We start from the raw sequence: 22205 nt of genomic DNA on the forward strand, positions 1-22205 counted from the left end.
GAATCAAAAAAAAAATTTAGTATAATTTTTTACCCCGTTATTTTTTGAAATATTCAAAATAAAGCTCTAAAATATTTTCAAAAAATATTAGAATAAAAATTTTAATTACTCTCGTCGAGATAAATCAATAACTTACAAAAATTTGATATAAAATTACAAAGACAAAATTAAAACTATAGTACTTTTAGCTCGTGGGAACTTGGCCTTTTTATAGTACGAGATTGAGAACTACTCCTAGACGAATCAGGTGGAGAGAGGGTTGAGAGAGAGAGAGAGAGAGTGAGTTTAGAGCCGAGATCCATCTCTTATCCCATAAACCTTGGAAAACGAGCCGCTAGATCCTTGGCGTGGATTTACGCTCTCAGACCTCTGAAAAGCAGAACTCCAAAAAGTTTTTGCCCAAAAGAAACGCGCCAACACAAAGAAAAAGTGAAGAAAAACCTCCACTTCTACTCCCATGGCGCACAAGTCCAAAAAACGCCCAGTTATGACAAGGCCCTAACCCTAACCAGGTTCGTCTCATTCCTCTCTTCTGCTACTGCTTTTTTCTCTACTTCACTGTCGAGTTAAATGGTCTGCTCTCCTTTTGGCTTTCAAGAACCTGCCAAGGAAAAAAGAAAGGAATATTTGAGTTCCCGATGTTTGATGTTGTTTCTATACGTGAATACCAGAAATAAGTAGAGTTCTTAATTATTACTATTATTTTTCCGATTACCAGATGTCCTGGCCAGTTTGCCTGTGCCTCGGACTGATTTTGGAGCGCTGAAGTTAACGACAATTGAGTTTTTAGTTGGATTGTATGCTGCACCGTTGATGATCTCTCTTTTCTCCCCCTCTTTTCTTGTTTTCTTTTACATTCACAGTTGTAGTTTCCTTTCCCCTACTGTTTTTTGTTTTGGCCCAAAGGGTTCTTGTTTTGGGTAATTTTATTTGGAAGATTCTACACAACTCCTGGCACATGATTTGCACATGGGAGCCTATTTAGCTTCCTTTAGAAGCAAAAAGAAGGGCTTTTGTCTCTGGGAAAAAAAGTGATCAGGTAAAAACAAAAAGGAAGAATAGAAGAGGAAAAGAAGAGCGCCGAGACAAGAAGCAGAGAACAAGTGGGAAAAGGAAGAAGAAAGGCCTGTGTGTGAGGCTTGTGTGGTGAGTGTACTGCAACCTTTTTCTTTCCTTTTGTTTGGTGTCGCTGGAGAGAGTTAAGTGTGAGAATATTGTGTGAGTGAGAGAGAGATAAAATACATAGTGCTTGAGAGCTAGGGTTGGGTATTTATCTCATTGTACTCATTCAATATTAGTGAAAGAAGTTCTCTGTTGAACCACGTAAACATTGTGTGTTCTTTGTATGTGCTTATTAATTTTAAGCCCCGTTACGCTAAGGTTATTATTTTTTAAGTACTTATTTTCCGCTTTACGAGACATATCATTTTCTCACAATACATCACCTTTAATTCAAAAAATAAGTACTTATTTTAGTTAGTGGAGGGTGTGTTAGCGGAACAGGGCCTAAAATTAATAAGCACGCACAAAATTATTTTAGTAAGCAAAACGGGGCCTCTAAGAGAATGTTAGTGGAAAGAGGCCTGAAATTATTTTAGTTAGCGGAACAGGGCCTAAAATTATTGCGTTTATTGTGTATACCAACAGTTTGAACTTTGAAGCTCCCCTTCACAGAGAATGAGTGTGTGGGGACTACATGGGAGAGTTGTTGAGGCAGTGGTGAAATAGTTTTGTTTGCAGCTTGTATTCTGATGTGGTTTTCGTATATAACTCTAGGGAAAAGAGTGTGATTTAGAAGCACGTGTTTTGTTTTAGGAAAATCATCGCGAAGTTATGGATTCGGACTTAAGAAGGAGCAAAGACAGGATCAGCAAGTTGCCGGACACCCTGTTGTGTCACATCCTTTCGTTCCTTCCGACGAAATACGGGGTTGGAACGAGTGTTCTATCGACCCGGTGGCAATACCTCTGGACTAAAGTTCCTACCCTTGATTTTGATGACTCCGAACTCTTTGAGGAAAATACTGAATTGAGCGAGGATAGAGAAGAGGAAGTTAATTCGAGGTTTCAACACTTTGTGAATCGGGTATTGCTTCTAAGTGACCCGCCTTGTTTCCGGAAATTCCATCTCAAGGGATTCCTCGAGGATGTTGATCAGGTTGATACGTGGATCTCTTCTGCGGTTAAGCGAAATGTTCAAGACCTGAAACTTTGCAACTTGGATGAAGTTCATATTGGGGTGCCACATGTGATTTTCACTAGCAAAACACTATCGGTTTTGACACTTACTGGAGTTTTGTTAAATGTGCGTGGCTCAGCTTGGCTTCCTAGTCTTAAGATTCTCAACCTGGATACAGTCAAATACGAAAACGGTGACACAATGCAGATTCTCCTCTCTGGCTGCCCTGTTGTTGAAGAATTGTATATTAAGCTGTGGATTGGGGATACATCCAATCCACGACGGGTTCTGGATATTTCTGTCCCAACGTTGAAACGTTTGACTGTATTTTACCTCAGAGATAGTTTTGAAGACGGATTCAAGCTTGTGGTAGATATCCCCCAACTTGAGTGCCTTAGTCTCATAGATCATGTGTCAGAAGAATTTTTCTTGAGGAATCTGAATACGTTATCCAAAGCATCTATTATGGTTGGGCCTACTAGCTTAACAACCAATAGTTCCAATGGTGATGGTCTGCGCGTGTATAACCTTCTTAGTGGGATTTCCAAGGTTAAGTTTCTTGATGCGCATTTGTCTGTAAGTTCCCCTACTCTCCAATAGTTCCAATGATTTCTTATGTTAACCATTGAGAATTTCACATACTTCATTTTTTCACTTTCTTGTGGCAGTTGGCCGAGTTTGGATATGAATCTGAGTAAGGAAAAGGAAACCGAGATGGAAAAAGTTGAAGGATTTAATCATTTTGAGCCCTTTGATCCTTTAAATTCTCTACTTCCTTTCCTTATCTAGATCCTTGATCCAAATACGGCCTTAATGATTTTAAATGTTATCTGTTTAAGGACATAGCACTTTCCCAGCTCCACACGTTTAAGCTTGTGTAAGAGAAAATGCTTACATGGACAATTCGCTTGAGGCCAATGCGAAGCGCTTATGCATACGAAAGTATTTCTGGTGCATTTCCATAAGAATTCTGTTGCAATATCAGTGACAGTAATCTGTTATATTGTTAATATTCTAATGAAAGGATTTTGATGTATCTATTTGTCTCCTTTGCAGTTTAAGATTGATATCAATGGTTACTTGCTGCCAACCTTCAGAAATTTGACCCAGTTGACATTCTGTGGTATCTTGAACTTGCAATTATTGGCAGACTTGCTTCAGTGCTCGCCTATTCTTGAAGTTCTTATCCTAAAGGTTTATGAGATTTTTTTATTGAATTTGGTTGTTAATGTTATAAAGTTACCTCTCTCTTAAATACTTTTATCATCAGAGAAATCTATTGGATGATGAAGCAATCAAATCTTGGAATCCACCAAAGCAAGTGCCTAGTTGTTTCTTATCACGTCTCAAGGAAATTCAAATTAAGGAACTTCGTGGGAAAGGTTATGAGCTTGAAATGATAGGGTATTTTCTACAGAATGCGAAGGTCTTGGTGAAGATGACAATTGGCTATCGTTTTCCAAACGACTGCTTTTGTGGGGAATTAGTAGCATTCCGAAGGGAATCAAAGACTTGCCAACTTAATCTCAATTGTAAGTCAATAATCCTTTTTTTGTTTCCAGTTTATGTAGGTTTACATATTTTTGTGTTTCACTACAAACCTTACTTCTAATGGGTAATAGGATGCAGCAGAAAGATAAAAACGGTTATGGTTTAAAAGAATGATAAATTTGGCTTACCTATCGCTTTGACAATTAAAAATGGGGTTGTTATTCTCTCTACTTCTTGAGGAATATTGACAGATCGAGAGGCTTTACTAGAAGGAAACTGTGGAGATATTTTGTGTAATTCTTTGTTGATATTTCTAATACATCCCAATATTCGAAGTAGTTAGTGCTCTATTTGAGCATGCCGTGGATCATAAATGTCAAGCATAGCTGAATTTAGCTTATCTCACTCCGAACTATAAAAAACTGAAGTTTCATAGACAAAGCTCATTTAGTGCATGCTTTCATAATTTGACAAAATTTGACCTATATGTTTTAGCAAATGAAACTTGTTGCCATGCTTGAACATTCAGCTTCTATTGAAATCATTGGCTTTTATGGAACGTACTTGTTTTTTTTTCATAATAGTCGTGTGACCGGTGTAATTGTTTTCTCAATAGGGTTTGTAGAACATAAGAAATACGAAGGATAGAGGATTTGAGAATTTGTCTACAGTCTACCAGATAATGAGACTAACTTATTTCCCAATTACAGGTTTGAAACATTGCAGGATAGAGGAGCCGAAACGGGGATGAGGATGAGCGTGTTGCATTTGAGTGTTCCCTAGAGAACACAGTTTGCAGTAGTTTTGACCAAGACAAGAATCAGTTTTTGTTGTCCTTCAGTTCCAGAGAAGAAGAGAACTGCGGATAGAGGCTACCATAAGACCAACAAAATATGGTGATTTTTTGGGGAAGTTTTTTTTTTTGGGTGGACGGCAAAAGAGCATGAGCTGACATGGCGGAAATTGTTTTTTTTGGAGACATTTGCGAATTTGGCCCTTGGGTCTATGTTTGTATGGCTGCAACTGTGCATATCTTGATGTAACTAGTATATGACATAGATGAAAGGGTTCGTGAAACTTGAATGAATGGTTCAGGTTCTGATTCACATCGATGTGAATCTGAACCATTCATTCTAGTTTCATGGACCCTTTCATCTAGCCTAAAACTTATGTATGAAATATCCCGGGTTTTACTGACAATTGTCGCTTTTTTTAATCATCAAAATCCCTTGTTCGAGAGATGATGGTGGTGATGACATCTTTCGCTTGTATTTGCTTTTAAGTACTCTCTTACGCCTGGACTCGAAATAGGGTTTTGAGAAAGATAGCAAACAATTTACATAGACCTGACTGTTGATCATGTCTGTCTGTTAAAAAAACTAAGGCAGAGGTGAGAGGTAAAATTGTTGCAAAAGGAAAGACATTTCTTTTTGGAGCTAGATTCTCTTCCTTTCATCAAATTATAATGGACTGAAGAGTCAAGTTCAAGTTTAGGCCATTTTTGGTCCTGTCTTGAACATGGAGACAAATTTACCCTTCATTTTGTGAACCAGGGGGCCTGTTGTGCACAAGTGCCCAATATTCACAACATGAATGTCATGCACAATCTCGGCCGCCAAATCGTACATCCGACGGCTCGGATCTCATCTCGGCTATGAACGGCTTATGGTCGTCCATTGTCGAGATAAGATTTTATCCGACGGCTCGGATGGTGCTCAACACGCATGTTGTGCACAAGCCCTTCGCTTTCTTGAAAATCTCGTTAAGAATATCAATCACGTTATAAATTATGTTAATCGCATTTCGCTTGGGATGATTTTGGCACCTCTTAACTAGTTTTCAAACTTCCCTCCAATACTATTAGTCATTTTGACTACTAAAACGTAGTTCTAACTATACAAAAGGAACTGAAACTTTTAATTTTGCCTAGTTACCAGTGAGTGAACAAACTTCAAACACTAATTTTGGCGTTTTGGGTAATTTCTTTGCCTAAGATTGACTTGAGGCAGTTAGAATGGTATAACGCGCCAATCTTCGAAATTGGCAAAATCCCTCTGAATCGTCCCCGCCACGCGCCGCCCAAGAATCCAAAACCCCTCCTTCCTTCATAAACCCTCAATCAAAATCCTTCCCCCTCCTATTCATCAAGAAATCATCAAAACCACCAATCCCAAATCCCCAATACTCTATATGGATTCATCAAAAACAAAACGCCACAAACCTACCAACAACCCTCCAATCATCGACCAAACCCTACATAATGATCCCATCAACGACAGTAACAAAAACCCAATCGTCGAGAAAACCCTAATTTCCAACAACGACCATCATGACCCAAAAGACAGAATCAGCAGTTTACCAGACTCAATCCTCTGCCACATCCTCTCAAAACTCCCCACCAAAACCGCCGTCGCCACCGCCGTCCTCTCAACCCAATGGAAACACCTCTTCGCTTCCATCCCCAATCTCTCTCTCCACATCGACGACGCCGCCGTTCCCAACAACGACCAACCCAGTCCCAACTTCGCCAATTTCATGTCCCACTTGTTAACCGTCACCCTCCGCGGCGCGCGGTTGCGCGAATTCGTCCTCTGTTGCAGTCATGACTACGGAAACGACCGGATCGCCTCTTGGATTTCCGCTGCATTAGGGCTTAACCCCATTAAGCTTTTGATTTTCTTCAGTGCGAAGAACACCAGCATGTCGGTTCCCAGTTTTTTTAATTCCTCTACGATTGAGTTCTTGGCATGGAGTCAACAGTTTGCTGTGAAAGTTCCAAGCAAAGTTTGTTTACGGAATCTTAAGCAGTTATTCCTAGTTCTTGTTAGATTCCCGGATGGGAGTTCGCTGGGGAGGGTTCTTGATGGGTGCCCTGTGCTCGAGGATTTGTCATTGGACGGTTGTGAATTCGAGGGTACTGAAATTCTTCAAATTTGCTCGGGTTCACTTAGGCTTCTGGCGCTGACCAACTGCTGCCTTGAAAGTCGATATCAGATGGAGATTGATACACCGGTGCTCCGAGTGTTATATTATGATGGCTATGCAGCCAGGCACTATCCGTCGTTGAATCTGAAGACTCTTGTTAAGGCTCATGTAGATATTGGACTGAGCAAGAAACTACTGGAGGAAGCAGATGTTGATGTGTTACAGGATTATGATCAAAGTGTTGCTGACCTTGTTGGAGCATGCTGCGATGTTACCATCCTGTATTTATCGGGGGCTTCAATGTCAGTAAGTTTCGCTCTCTTTTCAACTTCTCCTGTTGAATTTAATCTCACTATTTTTGCTGGTATTATCTTAAGCATGTTTTACTTGGAAAATTCATTGTATTAACAGCCCCTTTGGATGATGAGGAATGATGAGAAGACAAAAGAAATGAGAATCTTTATTTGTTTGGATGAACAGTAGAGGTCTGAAATGGTGAAAAATGAAATGAAAACGTAAATTTTTATTGGTTCCAATTTGTATCTCGTTAAGATGGAGAGATTTGGTGAACAAATACACTATGTTTTCTCATGCTTTCTCACAATCCAAACGGGTTGAACTGTGTTAGAAAATGGGTTTGTGATGACTCTCATTCTCCATACAGGCTATTCGTTGTTCTTCCAGTCCAATGCCTTTTTTTCACAATTTGATGAAATTAGAGCTAGGTACTCTCTACCGTCTTGGATGGGAATTGCTGCCACACTTGCTTGAACGTTCACCTAATCTTGGAGTCCTTGCCTTTAAGTGGGTACTTGTTAATTTCAGTGTTTGCGTATTTGTCACATTCATTGTTTTCACTGCTATAATAACCGATGATTCCTTTTGTTGGTAGGGCTTGTCCGCAGAGATAGGGTGCTTTACAATATTTCAAAGCGGTCTGCCAAATAATGTTGTGCCTGCATGTTTATCGTTGCGCCTTCTTAGTATCTCCTTCGGGGAATTTAATGGGGAGCCTGATGGAATCAAGCTGGTGTGTTATTTCTTAAGGAAGGCTAAAGTTTTGAAGCAGATGAAATTTAACTTTTGTTCTTCTATGCCTTTGGAAAAGCAGTTGTCCACCTGGACAAAATTAGTGTTGTTGCAAAGTTACTCGAAGAACTGTAAGATGGATTTTCCACGTGAAGTCGAAGATAACATTGTCAACTTTTGTCAATTGGATGGAAGCCAGAAAATAACAAAGGAATACGTCCGGGAACATGAAATGGAGATCAGAAGAAGTCTTGATGTGGTTCGTCGTGGTTCTGCATGAAATACATGCTATATTGTCCGTTATGTCTAGGATTAATCCATATTCCATGTTTGTTTTTTGTCGCTTTTGTTAATTTTTTGTGGAAAATGAATTTTGCAACGATGTTTACTACACAAGATTTCTTCTACACTATTTCCCTGCTTTTCTTCAAGTTATCACAACAGTGTTTTGAGCGATTTGAGTGTCATACGATCTTCTGCTGGTACTGGCATTTTTAGCACTTTCTTATTTGTGGTGATTCGTTGTATATAGCTTTGCTGGAGAATGTTTTGATTAACTTGTGCCCTGCTCGTAATGACTTAACTACATATGGTTGCCCTGTTGGATTTCCTTGGAAAGATGACCTCTGAAATTTCGCGATTCTTGCAATTTTGTTCAGATATGGGTGTATTATACAGGATGAATTGGTGTGATACTAATTTGAACTCGTGATACTAAAGGATAAATGATCTGAGGATTTGTCTACAGAACACAGTTTGCAGGAGTTTTGACCAAGATAAAAATCAGTTTTTGTTCTTCATTTCCAGAGAAGATGTCGAGCATTCAAAGACATTATCGATGTAACAAAGGTGTTCACAGAACTGCGGATGGAGGCTATCGTAAGATCCAAAAAATTGGTGATTTTTTGGGGAAGTTTTTTTCGTTGGGTAGACAGCAAAAGAGCACGAGTTGACATGGTAAAAATTATTTTGTGGAGACATTTGCGAATGTGGCCCTTGGGTCTATGTTTGTATGGCTGCAAGCCTGCAACTGTGCATATCTTGATGTAACTAGTATTTGAAATATCCCAGGTTTACTCTGACAAATTGACAATTGTCCGTTTTTTTTAAATCATCAAAATCCCTGTTTGAGAGATGATCTTCCGGTGATGTTCTGCCTTGAGGGTACTATCCCTGAATCCCGTCCCGACCTGTTTTACCCCTCCATCCCCGCCCCAAGCCCCAAACAAAGAACGTGTATTCCCTCTGGGATTCAAAGTTCTTACTTTTAAAAAGAAAAAACACAGATTTAAAAAACAAAGATTGGCATACTACGCAAGACTGACATAATACATAAGCTGAAATGAAGATGCCATTATGGCCTTGTGTACGCCAAAAATGCAAAATAGGCCACTAATTAAAACCTCCAAGCAACAAAATTACACTCAACAGTACATCATTAAGTGTAAGGACAGTGGCATCAGAGTTCATAAAAGTCAAGAAAACATCAAAGCAAAATAAACAGAAGAGCTTTCACTAGTCCTTTACTGCTCATGACAATAAAAATTTAAAAAAAAACACAGACATGACCTGAATTGCATAATTCTGAACAAAAATAAAAAAGAGCCACAAAAAATATCTTCCAAAGCATCTTTTTCAATTCCAAAGTAGTTGTACAATATGTAAACGTATCACTCTATTTCTAATAAATATCTTCAATTGAGATGATTATACATTAGAAGAACTCTTACCCGATCAATTGAGAACAGGTGTGCGGCATTGGAAATAAGTTATAATCCTAGAAAAATAACCTATAAAAATATTTCAGAAATTCGGGCAGGATGGGGCGGATAACAAATGGGGAATGGATTCGTGTCAGGGATATGTATGACCCTGCCTCCTATCTGATCACTAAAAATTTTCAAAAAAAAATCTCCATATCCTGCCCAATCCCCCAACGGATCTCCAAACTGCCGATCCGTTCAGGACGGGAATCCGATCGAATATGGGTAGAACAGACAAAAATTGCCATGTTTACTACACCAAATTTCTTCTACGCCATTTCCCTGCTTTTCTTCAAGTCATCATTACATTGTTTCGAGCGATTTGAGTGTGATATGATCTTCTGGTGGTACTGTCATTTTGAGCACTTTCTTATGTGTTGTGATTCTGACGCAGCGGAATTCATGAGAAATTAGTTGTGTACTAATTTAAACGAGATAGGTACTCATAGCTACAAGCAGTTCTTGAATCCACAAGAAAAAAGACAAAAGTCTGAAATATTATTGATGAAAAGTTTTAAAAGTTTTTTTAATTGGATAGGTTACAGCTTTTTTTATAAGACCTTAATCCTAGAAATCCTACTGTAAAAGAAGTCTTAAATCATGCCAAAACAAGCGGCATTAAAGAAAAGATATTTCCTAATTAAATGAAATAAAATCCTAATTCTTACTATAGACCAAGAATCATAATAAAGGTAAAAATCAAAATCAAACTGAATACGGAAAGTTAATAATTCTAATCTAAACGAAAATATTCTTAGTCAAAATCTTATTCTAAAACAATAAAAATAGAATACAAAAACTCTCAATTTTTGTCCTACATCAGTCTCCTTTTTTTCAAAAGAACTCGCCATCGAGTGCTCATTTGAAACTTGCCACCTTTCCTTCCAAATAAATAGATATTTGGAATACTTCAACCTATCGCTCGTCTTCCCAAAAAATATAGAAAGTACACTCGTCAAGGTGGTTTTTTTGCACAGTTCAACTGATTAACAGTATCTACGGTACAAGAATTGAGTGAAACTTCAAACTGCTTCAACCCAAGAAAATCAACAAATTGAACGTCATGCTGAAATTTCAATTTATCTTTATGTCGATCCATCACAGAATTAATTGGTACATCAAGTAGGAATGAAGTAGCATTGTAAAATTGTGTACCAAATTTACTGATAGGACCAATCGCACTTCTGAGTGTCTCACATGGCTCAGAATTGGGGTAGGCATCATAATGTCGAGAATTTATAGGCCCCGATTCATGACTTTCCTCTCCCTTCGGTTCTTGTACTTGGTATGATATTGCGATATTTTCGTCATCGCCTACAATTACCTCATTGTTGCACCTCCATCTAGATCAAACTGTTGTTCGACTGTAGGGACTGTGGAAACTTTATGTCCATCTCAAAATCAATTGACAATGAGTGGAGAGGTCCCAAATGTTATTAAGTGATCACTCATTCCACTCCCAAGCAATATGGGACTCTATTTCCTTAACATCCCCCCTTACATGCAGCCGCGTTTGAAGTCTGTCATGTGTGGTCACTGTTGGGACCTATCATCGTGTAACCTTTTTGCTAGTCTGTCATTGTGGGGTGTGGATTGTAAATTTTTTAAAATGGGGGGTGGAATGGGCCCCGCTCTGATACCATGTGAAAACTTTATGTCCATCTCAAAACCAATTGGCAATGAGTGGAGAGGTCTCAAATGTTATTAAGTGATCACTCATTCCACTCCCAAGCAATGTGAGACTCTATTTCCTTAACAGGGACCCTTAAACAATCCTTTGCGCTGCCAATTTCTTCTTCATCACCAACTTCATCTTTGTCACTGAATTCAACCCGATCTCCTTCCTCTTCGGCGACCTCATATCCATCATAATAGATGGAGCGCGATGAATCTGTGATTGAAAGATTTTTATTGGTTTTTCGATCTTCAAGGCTTAATCGACTCGAACCTAACAGTTTCAGTGATGTGTCCCTCAAGTTTTTAGTAGCCGCATCGATATAATTGGAATTATTTGGAAAAGAATAAGACAAGTCAAGATTATCTCGCGACAATCGCTTGGACTCAAGATTTCTTCGGTACTCTTCATACAACATCTGACCATGACGCAATTGAAGAAATCTATCACTCATCAATCGTCTCATCTTTAGCCAAGCCCTCACTGGCTGTCTATACTGGTGCCTCCGGTTAGATTGCAATTGCTCCCACCATCTAGAAGCATAGCCTTGTAATTTACAAGGCACATATCTAACTTCCTTTTCTTCCGGAATTCCCATATACTCAAGAAACTTGTCAACTTTACAAAACCAATAAATTAAATTCTCAGGATATCTTCCGGAGATGTTTTGATTAATAGGTTGGTTGCGGACAAATCCCTCAACGTGGTTCCTATCAACTTTGTATTTAACAGATTGACCATGGGCAAATTCCTTGGTGTGAGTTCTGTTAAATTCTTTACCACTACCAACGTCAATGGGTGTGTCTTCAACTTGGTTTGGTGCCATCGAACTAGGAGAAGCGTGGCTCTGATACCACTTGACACAGCGGAATTCACAAGAGATTAGTTGTGTACTAATCTAAACGAGATAGGTACTTGTAGCTACGAGCAGTTCTTGAATCCACAAGAAGAAAGACAAAAGTCTGAAATATTATTGATGAAAAGTTTTAAAAGTTTTTTTAATTGAATAGGTTACAGCTCTTTTTATAAGACCCTAACTCTAGAAATCCTACCGTAAAAGAAATATTAAATCATGCCAAAACAAGCGGCATTAAAGAAAATATATTTCCTAATTAAATGAAATTAAATCTTAATTCTTATAGACCAAGAATCCTAATAAAGTTAAAAATCAAAATCAAATTGAATACGGAAAGTTAATAATTCTAATCTAAACGAAAATATTTCTAGTCAAAATCTTATTCTAAAACAATAAAAATAAAATACAAAAACTCTCAATTTTTGTCCTACATCAAATTCGTTGTATATAGGTTTGCTGGAGACTGTTTTGAGTAACTTGTGTCGTGCTCTTAACAACTTGACTACATATTTGCCCTGTTGGTTTTCCTTAGAAAAGATTACCTCTGAAATTTCGCGATTCTTGCAATTTATGTCAAGATATGGGTGTAATATATAGGATGAATTTGAATTTGTGTGATACTAAGTTGTACTTGTGCTCGAATTGGATGGGAGACATTGGCAGTTTTTGCTACTGGTATAAGAGGCAAAGTTTGTTGGAGAAGTGTTCTCCATATATATATGGAAGAATAGGTCGAACTGCCTCATTTCTCACTATTTGGAGTAGGGAAATGCTAAGGCATATCCCATTTTATTTGGAGCTACCTTATCTTCGTCGACTTTCTCTAGAAGAATGCATAACGTTTGTCGTAAAAAGATGTAACAAAACCTGAAAATAGGGTAAAAAAATCGTATTATGTGACATACCACTATTTTCCACAGGATGACGTAACATTTTTATACGAGCCATAAGGTTTTTTAAAATGGCTTAACGCTTACAGAATTACAGTGTCCCGTTCATAACTAATATACTATAAATACTGACAACCTAGACAGTGCATTCAGCAGTTTTCATATTATACAATTTATTAAGCTTTGTTGATGTCATGCAAGTGTCTCTTGGGCAATAATTTGTCCCTTTCAAACAAGTTGAACATGGTTTGATGCAGTGGTAGAACCAAGAATTTGAGATAGCGGGGCACCAATTTTCTTTGCAACGCCGTAATATGTGAGTTATAGTTAAACACATTCACACCAAAATAATTTTAGCATTCATAATAATGTAATAATTTAAAAGTATATATACATTTTAATAACAAGTTACTTGGACAAATTTGCGCACCTCGACTATATGTGTTAAAACAAAATTATCACATGTTCATTATCTAATTTACTATTATTAACTCTACAAGTATAAGTTTCGGAGACCAAAAATGTACAAATACAATGTGAGAGTTCATATTGAGTACTACACAAATGATTGAAGACGTTGGGGAGTGGGGAAAACCTTGGTTGTGAAAGAATTTTAGTGGATTTTGAAAATAAATAAAAAAAAAAAACTTTGGAGTGCGGCGTATTAAACTGTTTTAGTGGATTTTGAAAAAAAATTAAAAAAAATCTTTGCATCGCGGCTTGTTCCTTATAGGACATTGCTTACCATTGCACAAAACTTCATCTTATTTTATTGTACAGAGGAATTTTCAAGTGAGGGATCTTTCATTTTGTTAAAATGAGGGACTTTCATTTTTCGATCAAATTTTGAAAATTCGAACCGTTCAATGTGTGCAGAACGTAATTTTAAGGGTTCCCGCGAGAAATCAGCAAAAAAAATGACCGGGAAGGGCGTCATCCGAGCAGGTTTTTTTGAACCGTTCAATGAAAACTGCTCAGATGAAGCCCTTCCTGGTCATTTTTTTTGCTGATTTCTCACGGGGACCCTTAAAATCACATTCTGATCACTTTGAGCGGCTCGGATCATCGAAATTCAATCGGGAAGGGGAGTCCCACATTTTAATAAAATGAGGGATCCCTCACCGGAACCTAACTCTTATTGTACAAGTTAACATATATAATATATATATATATATATATATATATATATATATACACACAAAATCGGAAAAAAAAAAAGGCGTGGGGCACGTGACCCCACGTGCCCTGTAATGGATCCACCCCTGGTTTGATGATATGACCTACGAAGTCGAGTTCAAAACTCGACTTCAAGCCAAGTATTATTTTCGAAACAAGTTTTTCATGCATTTTGAACGCATTTAAAATGGGAAACCTCGGAGAAATCTGTATAGATTAAGCAAAGAGTACTACCATTTGCACTGAGAAACCGTACCGACGGCCACGCACGGCCGTCTCCGGCCACCGGACGGCCGATCCGAGCCGTCCAAAAATTTTAAAAAAAAAAAACGAGGGGGCCTTCGCGAGAATCAACGGCATCCGAGGTGTGTAAAGTACTTGATCCGAGCACCCTTTTTTCGTGTATATATGTATATTCGCGGGAATATACATATATACACGAAAAAATGGTGCTCGGATCAAGTACCTTACACACCTCGGATGCCGTTGATTCTCGCTAAGGCCCCCTCGTTTTTTTTTTTTTAATTTTTGGACGGCTCGGATTGGCCGTCCGGTGGCCGGAGACGGCCGCGTGTGGCCGTCGGTACGGTTTCCCTACGGAAACCGCCGGTGCAGATATCTTTTCCGTTAAGGAAACAAATTGCAAGTGTGGTGGGTGTTCAACTTTGAAGAAAAATGGCGAAGGCATGTTTTTATGGGTAGGATAAGTACTGCCAAGATGAATCGGGTATTGCACAAGTAACGCGCCTTGTTTCCGGGAATCCATGCATCTCGAGGGATTCCTCGAAGATGTTGATCATGTTGATACGCGGACCTCTGTTGTAAATATTAAGCGCAATGTTCAACATTCTGTGTTGAAGGAGAAATTCCTCAGTGCCGAGCGGGCACGGATAGCTGGTGCCGAACATGAATCTCGGCTCAAATCTGTTTGGACTTGAAAGGGTGTTTTGGTAATTTTACACTTAAAAATTACCCAAATAGATCTAGGCCGTCCAAAACATGTTTGGACAGCCGAGATGCGTGTTCGGCACCAGCTGTTCCGTGCCCGCTCGGCACTGAAGAATTTCTCGTGTTGAAGACCTGAAGCTCTGCAACTGGGATGAAGTTCATATTGGGGTGCCACATAGTATAATTTTCACCAGCAAAAAACCATCGCTTTTGACGCTTGCTGGAGTTCTTCAAAATGTTCGCGGCTCAGATCCAAAGTGGGGCACGCGGAGACACGTGTCCCAACTCAAAATTAAAATATTTTTAAAATATATTTTTGTATAAATTAGCAAAATCATGAGAGTGTGCTGATATATAAATATACACACTTGCATATATATCAAAAATACACATATAAAATTAATTTTATGCCTAAATTTCATTATATGGTGCATTTATATTTGTTACTTTACGAGCTGTTTGTTTATTTAGAGTTATTTTTTCTTGATTCTTTTTATTTTTAATCGTCTGGGGGAAATATTTAAAATAAAATCGTTAACAAAACTAGCTCGATCATTCTAAAACTTATCGATATTCATTTAAAACATATTTTAAAATTTTTGTTTGAGATTTTGTGCTCATTTTTACCTAATTTAACTTAAAATATGCATTATAATTTTTTGTAATTAGTAATGGTTGCCTTAATTTTGGACAATCTTACTTTGGTTGACTAAAAAAATAAATTTTCGCCGTTATGATTAACAAGTGCCCCCACTAGACTACATTCTTGGATCCGTCCTGGCTCAGTTTGGCTTTCCTAGTTTTAAAAGCATGAGTTGACATGGTGAAAATTGTTTTTCCTTTGGGTCTATGTTTGTATGGCTGCAACTTTGCATGTCTTGATGTAACTAGATGAGAAGAACCTTTTTACGGAACTTTACAGAGGTGAATCACGCGAGTTCATAAGTATTTTGAATGGTTCGAATTTAAAAAAAAATCGGAGAAGAGTTCAAGTACTTTTAAAATTCGGACCATTAATTACCAAAATAGAAGACTGAAATTCGCCGTCTCCGTGAACGACTTATTTACTGCTCCTAATATCTCTCAATACAACTGCATTTTCCCAAAAAGAAAGAACCAAAATCTAACCTACTCCCTCCGTTCCAAAATATTTGGTATTTTTCGATATTCACGCCGTTCTTTAAACTCTTATATCTCTCAATTTATGATATTTTTTATAATTTTGAAAACTTTGTATTATAGATCTAATCGATAACTATCAAACAAGATCCATATTGCATATTGTTGGAGATTTATATTGAAAGATACAAACGATTGAAAACTGACACAAATATCGAAAAAGTCAAAATAATATGGGACGGAGGGAGTACCTTTTTTCCGAATGCTGGGAGTGTGCTGCACAGCTATGTGCTGTGCAGCATGCTGCGCAGCCGTCGGTGCCGCCTTGCCGGCATCGGTCCGATGATCGGAGACGTCCACTGCGTAGAGCTCGTCGAGTACTACAAGTGTTTCAAAAATCAACTCGATCAAATATCGTTAAGTGCCTCATCGGAACACATATAATTCGAAAAGAATGGATTCAGTGGTTTTGATCCGGTGTTTCGTATCCATTAGGATTCATTTTTTTCCAAGTTATATGTGTTCCGATGAGGCACTTAACGATATTTGATCGGGTTGATTTTTGGTACACTTGTAGTACTTGACGAGCTCTACGCAGTGGACGTCTCCGATCATCGGGCTGATGCCGGCAAGGCGGCACCGACGATTGCGCAGCACGCTCCCAGCATCCCCTTTTTTCCCAAAAAGAAAGAACCAAAATATGCGTTGTTAAAAACGCGCCAATCTTCGAAATTTCCAAACCCCCACTTTCGTCCCAGAATCCAAATCCCCTCCTTCAAAAACCCACAATCAAAATCCATTACCCCCTTTCAAGTAAGCCATCGCCACCAATCCCAAACCACCCATGCAATGGATTCATCGAAACCAAAACGCCACAAACCTCCCAATAACCCTCCAATCGTCGACCAAACCCCACAAAACGATTCCAACAACGAAGGTAACAAAAACCCAATCGTCGATAAGACCCTAGTTTCCAGCGACGATCATAACCCAGATGACAGAATCAGCAACTTACCAGACCCAATCCTCTGCCACATCCTCTCCCAACTCCCCACCAGAACCGCCGTCGCCACCACCGTCCTCTCAACCAAATGGAAACACCTCTTCGCTTCCATCCCCAATCTCTCTCTCCGCATCGACGACGCCGCCGTTCCGAACAACGACCAACCCAGTCCCAACTTCCCCAATTTCATGTCCCACTTGCTAACCGTCACTCTCCGCGACGCGGGTTTACGCGAATTCGTCCTCCACTGCAATCACGACTACGGAAATGCCCGCATTGACTCTTGGGTTTCCGCCGTGTTAGGGTTTGATGTCACCAGGCTTGCGATTTTCTTCGCTGCGGAGAACACTGGTGTGTCAACTCCAAGTATTTTTAATAGCACTACGCTTGTGTCATTGTCATGGAGTCAGCATTTTGCTGTGAATGTCCCTGGCAAAGTTTGTTTACCGAATCTGAAGCGGTTGTTGCTAGATTTCGTTATATTTCCCGATGGGGAATCGTTTGGGAGGGTTCTTGATGGGTGCCCTGTGCTCGAAGATTTGTGTTGTTACAGTTGCGAATTCGAGGATATTGAAATTCTTCGAATTTGCTCGGGTTCACTTAAGCTTCTTATGCTAAACAACTGCTGCCCTGAAAGCGAGTACGAGATTGAGATTGATACACCGGAGCTTGAATTGCTCTTATACGACGATGATGTGGCCACGTACTATCCGGTGACGAATCTTAAAACTCTTGTTAAGGCTCATGTAGACATTGGACCAAGTAAAAAACTAGTGGACGAAGCAGACGTTGATGAGTTACTGCATTATGATCAAAATGTTGCAGAATTTGTTGGAGCATGCTGTAATGTTTCCTTTCTATATTTATCGGGGACTTCGGTGGCAGTGAGTTTTGCTGTCTTTTTCACTTTCCCTGTTGAAATTGATCTCACTTTTGTTACCTTGATATTACCTTAAGCATGTTTTACTTGCGTTAGACTCTTGAAAACTTTTACGGTATTAACAGCCCCCTTCGGATGAGAAGGAATGATGAGAACTGAAAAGAATGAGAGTCTTACGTTTGTTTGCATGAATAAAAGAGTGGTGAAATGGTGAGCAATGCAAAGAAACAGTGAATTTTTATTGGTCCAATTCGTATCTCTTTAGAATGGAGAGATTTGGTGAGAAAATAAATCTTTTCTTCTCTCAAACTTTCTCGCAATACAAAGGGGTTGTGCGGTAATAGAACAGGGGTTTGTGATCACTCTCTTTCTCCATACAGGCTATTCGTTGTTCCTCCAGTCCAATGCCTACTTTTCACAATTTGACGGAATTAGAGCTAGGTGGTCTCAACAGTTTTGGGTGGCAATTGCTGCCACACTTGCTTGAACGTGCACCTAATCTTGAAGTCCTTACCTTTACACGGGTACTTGTAAAGTTTAGTCAACGTTTTATCACATTCATAGTTTTCGCTACACTATTGATGGATGATTTCTTTTGGTTCTAGGGGCTATCCGAGGATACAGGGTGCTTTACAAGATTTCAGAGTGGTCTGGCAAATAATGTGCCTGCATGCTTATCGCTGCACCTTCGTAGTATCTACTTTGGGGGATTTAATGGGGAGCAAGATGGAATGGAACTCGTATGTTATTTCTTAACCTATGCTCAAGTTTTGACAAAGATGGAATTCAGCTTTTGTTCTTCTATGCCTTTGGAGAAGCAGTTATCCACCTGGACGAAATTACTATTGTTGCAAAGTTACTCGAAGAACTGTAAGATGGATTTCCCACATGAAGTCAAAGATGACATTGTCAACTTTTGTGACATGGATGGAAGCCAGAAACTCACCCTGGAGTACATCCGGGAACATGAAATGGAGATCAGAAGAATTCTTGATGTGGTTCGCCGCAGTTCTATATGAAGTACATGCTATGTTGTCCTTTATGTCAGGGATTAATACATATTTCATGTTTCTTTTCGTCGCTTTTGTTAATTTCATGTTGACACTAAATTTTGCAACCATGTTTACAAGATTTCTTCTATACCATTTTCCCTGCTTTTCTTCAAGTCACATCACAACTGTGCTTTGAGCGATTTGAGTGTGATTTGATCTTCTGGTGGTACTGGCATTTTTAGCACTTTCTTGTTTGCTGTGATCCGTTGCATATAGTTTTGCTGGAGCTTGTTTTGAGTAATGTGTGTCATGCTCTTGGTGACTTAACTACATATGGTTGCTCTGTTGGTTTCCTTAGAAAGAGGACCTCTGAGATATCGCGATTCTTGCAATTTATGTTCAGATGAGGGTGTATTACATGAAGGATGAATTCGTGTGATATTGATTTGAACTTGTGCTCGAGTTCGATGGCAACCGTTGGCAGTTTTTGCTACTGGTATAAGAGGCAAAGTTTGCTGGAGAAGTCTTCTCCACAATGATCGATGGGAGAGTAAAACTTTTTACTGCCTCATTTCTCACTATTTGTCGGAGAGAAATGCCAAGGCATCCCATTTTTATTTGGGGCTACCTTGTCTTCGTTGAGTTTCTCCACAAGAACGCATAACGTCAATCATAAAATTATGTGAGAAACCACCACAAATAGAGTTAAAAGATCATATTATGGGTGCATTCTTTTGAACTTTTTGTCTAAAACCTTTTTCTGTAATTTTTTTTTTTTTTTACTTTTAGCAACTTCTTGTCATTATTTTTGGCATTAATCATTCGTCTCGAAGAGAGGAATCAAAAAAGTATAAAAATGTGGGCCGATGTTAAAAAAAATTCATATAAGACGACACTTTAGACAAAAAAAATACAGTTATTTCGTACTCCCTCCTTCCCAAAATATTCGTTTGATCCGTAAGATTTTTTAAAATCGCTTTAATGGTTTCAGTCACTTATTTAACCAAGAGAATATTGAGCAGTTTTCATATTTTACAAATTTTCAAGCTCTGTGAGTGTTGTTGTCATGCAAGTGTCTCTTGAGCAATAATTTGTCCCTTTACATAGTGGTGTTTCAAAACACGACTTCAAGCCAAATAGAGTGCAAGTTTTTTAGGTAGTTTTTTTTATACTACAACTAGGTGTCTGAGTCAGTTTACGTGTACTTCGACTTATCTTGTGAGACCATAAACCTATCAGCGCCACTAGCGAGGGCCCTAGTATGGACTGACACCAAAGAAATTAATAGCTCGAACCTAAGATTTTATGAGAGAGCAAATCTCTAAATTTCAGGCCTTGAGCACTTGATCAACCTCTCGGGGTTAAGTTTTTCTGGTAGTTGAAAAGCATTTATATTGAGAAAACGTAGGCATTGAGCTACATGAATCAAAAAACAGTATAAATATGTTTGAAATCGTCAAGAATAATCAGCACCGGGGATTAATTTACGTTCACCTAGTAATGTGGATTAATTTACGTTCACCCGGATTAAATCTGGAGCTGACCGAAATTGTTAGGAAACATGTCAACAGAACATACAAAATAAAAGTGTCCAAACACTTTTATGTTTTGTTGTCATGATTCGTATCAAACTTTGAAGTTAACACTTAACGGCAGAAACAAACCTCTATTGACCAAGAGAGTACACCAATGGGCTTGTAATCCAATTGATAACTCCTGGCTTTCCCTTGTGGGAGACTAGGGTTCGAGTCCCGTTGTGGGTGATTTGTAGATTTAAGGCTATGGATAGCCTCTGAACTCCCTGTGGACTAATTCACCAACATCCCCTGTTAATCCCGCTGATGTATATCAAAATTGTCAAATCGGAAAATAAAAATTGTCAAATTAAGGAAGTACCAAAACGTTTTGAATGGAAGGTTTGGTGAGGGTTCCATTCGGAATCACTCACGTGGCAAATATGTAAGTTGGTGAGTTGCAGACATATACTCGGAATATGCCACTTGAACAGAATATAAAAAGTACTAAAAAAAATTTATTCCAACAATGAATTGAATTAGTGGTCTCTGTCGAAATTAAGCTTTCATTAAATAAAATAATTAAGTGGCAGTTTGTTTTAGGTGGGCAGGATGTCCTACACCTTTCTGCAGTGAGAGGTCCCACTGCAATGTCTAAAAAGCCAAATTTTACTAGAATTGTTTTTCGGTGGTAAAGAGTAGAATTGTTGTTCTTCTTGGAAGACATTTTTCTTGCTTATTTTGGTCAAATTCTTTCAGTCCATTCAACTCAAGGAATTGGAAAAAACTTTAAACGTATCTATTGTATACCAACTAGAAGAAAATCCAAAAAATCGAGCAAATAAACTTCTTATTTTGTTTGATATAGCATCCAGAGCTGTGCCATATGCGTGGGTTCACACACATCAAACGGCTCCAAACACAATTATGCCTGAAAATTGTGTTCTTAGACTTTTTTTTTGATTTTTGAAAATATGATGAATATCTTCCCAAGATAAGTTGAGGTACGTGTCAGCTATCCCAAATACCATAGCTATCAAAAAATATACTCCCTCTATTCCAAAATGAGTAACCTTTTTGGGATTCTATGTTATTTTCAAATACTTATATTTTTCGATTTATGAAGTTTTATGTGATTTTGAAAATTTTGTTTAATAGAACTAATTATAATCTAACAAACAAGATCCATATTGTATATTTTTTTGACATTTATATTGAAAGATATAAGCAATTAAAAATGACACGCTTTCTCAAAAAGGTCACTCATTTTGAAACGGAGAGAGTAATACTAATGAATATCTTTTACCTTTTCGATTCCATTTTTCAAGGTCATTATTTTAAACACTCCTCTTCCTCCCCAAATCTCTTAAAATAGAGTCAACCCACTAATAGATGTCAATTAATTCTATTATACAAAGTTCGTAAAAAATCCCTTTCGAATTTGTGTACATGTATGGACAAGAGAGTGCACATTGTTTCAGTATAGATATTTATTACACGGGCCAACCAAATAGAAGATGGTTATATGAGCCAACCTACTAATTTCAATTTGTCCTCATGATTATTCTCCCTGCTTATCTAATAAGCACCCATCCTCCTCTAAAATAAAATAGATTAGGTTAATAAAAAAAACAGTAGGGTTGATTCAGTGATTCCAAATGCGGCCTTACGGTGAGTCCTAACCATTTTTTATTTATTTTTTATTGGTGAGCCCCAAACTTTGCCATTTATTACTACAGTACTTGCCTAGGTGGTAGGCTCTCACG

At 38.4% G+C, this 22205-nt stretch overlaps 3 protein-coding genes across 6 annotated transcripts; all 3 read left to right on the forward strand.

Annotated features, from left to right (window-relative positions):
• Window positions 1-236: 236 nt before the first annotated feature.
• On the forward strand, window positions 237-4949 carry LOC131330453 (F-box/FBD/LRR-repeat protein At5g22660-like). Of its 2 annotated transcripts, XM_058364040.1 has the most exons (6): window positions 237-512; window positions 719-1146; window positions 1816-2754; window positions 3235-3372; window positions 3449-3710; window positions 4380-4949. In XM_058364040.1, the coding sequence occupies exons 3-6, from the start codon at window positions 1834-1836 to the stop codon at window positions 4418-4420; spliced, it is 1362 nt and encodes a 453-aa protein (XP_058220023.1). In that variant the 5' UTR covers window positions 237-512; window positions 719-1146; window positions 1816-1833; the 3' UTR covers window positions 4421-4949. The 2 variants fall into 2 exon arrangements, with proteins under 2 accessions (XP_058220023.1, XP_058220022.1); XM_058364039.1 differs by lacking the exon at window positions 719-1146 and having other exon boundaries at window positions 247-512.
• A 739-nt stretch (window positions 4950-5688) lies between these two features.
• Window positions 5689-8173, forward strand: LOC131330454 (F-box protein At4g22280-like). 2 transcript variants are annotated; one of them, XM_058364041.1, is made up of 3 exons: window positions 5690-6900; window positions 7259-7402; window positions 7487-8173. In XM_058364041.1, exons 1-3 carry the CDS (start codon window positions 5860-5862, stop codon window positions 7901-7903), a joined length of 1602 nt encoding a protein of 533 aa, XP_058220024.1. In that variant the 5' UTR covers window positions 5690-5859; the 3' UTR covers window positions 7904-8173. The 2 variants fall into 2 exon arrangements, with proteins under 2 accessions (XP_058220025.1, XP_058220024.1); XM_058364042.1 differs by lacking the exon at window positions 7259-7402 and having other exon boundaries at window positions 5689-6900.
• An 8570-nt stretch (window positions 8174-16743) lies between these two features.
• Window positions 16744-19114, forward strand: LOC131330455 (F-box/LRR-repeat protein At4g14103-like). Of its 2 annotated transcripts, XM_058364043.1 has the most exons (3): window positions 16744-17937; window positions 18314-18457; window positions 18539-19113. In XM_058364043.1, exons 1-3 carry the CDS (start codon window positions 16900-16902, stop codon window positions 18950-18952), a joined length of 1596 nt encoding a protein of 531 aa, XP_058220026.1. In that variant the 5' UTR covers window positions 16744-16899; the 3' UTR covers window positions 18953-19113. The 2 variants fall into 2 exon arrangements, with proteins under 2 accessions (XP_058220026.1, XP_058220027.1); XM_058364044.1 differs by lacking the exon at window positions 18314-18457 and having other exon boundaries at window positions 18539-19114.
• Window positions 19115-22205: the final 3091 nt, after the last annotated feature.

Source organism: Rhododendron vialii, chromosome 6a (assembly GCF_030253575.1).
Source record: "Rhododendron vialii isolate Sample 1 chromosome 6a, ASM3025357v1".
NCBI lineage: Eukaryota > Viridiplantae > Streptophyta > Magnoliopsida > Ericales > Ericaceae > Rhododendron > Rhododendron vialii.

Bases quoted from the DNA above. Each gene is read 5' to 3' on its own strand.
- LOC131330453 (XM_058364040.1), top strand. From the start codon at position 1,834: ATGGATTCGGACTTAAGAAGGAGCAAAGACAGGATCAGCAAGTTGCCG. The intron at 2,755-3,234 runs GTAAGTTCCCCT...TCTCCTTTGCAG, and splicing joins TTCTTGATGCGCATTTGTCT to TTTAAGATTGATATCAATGG. The intron at 3,373-3,448 runs GTTTATGAGATT...TTTTATCATCAG, and splicing joins TTGAAGTTCTTATCCTAAAG to AGAAATCTATTGGATGATGA.
- LOC131330454 (XM_058364041.1), top strand. From the start codon at position 5,860: ATGGATTCATCAAAAACAAAACGCCACAAACCTACCAACAACCCTCCA. The intron at 6,901-7,258 runs GTAAGTTTCGCT...TTCTCCATACAG, and splicing joins TATCGGGGGCTTCAATGTCA to GCTATTCGTTGTTCTTCCAG. The intron at 7,403-7,486 runs GTACTTGTTAAT...TTTTGTTGGTAG, and splicing joins GAGTCCTTGCCTTTAAGTGG to GGCTTGTCCGCAGAGATAGG.
- LOC131330455 (XM_058364043.1), top strand. From the start codon at position 16,900: ATGGATTCATCGAAACCAAAACGCCACAAACCTCCCAATAACCCTCCA. The intron at 17,938-18,313 runs GTGAGTTTTGCT...TTCTCCATACAG, and splicing joins TATCGGGGACTTCGGTGGCA to GCTATTCGTTGTTCCTCCAG. The intron at 18,458-18,538 runs GTACTTGTAAAG...TTTTGGTTCTAG, and splicing joins AAGTCCTTACCTTTACACGG to GGGCTATCCGAGGATACAGG.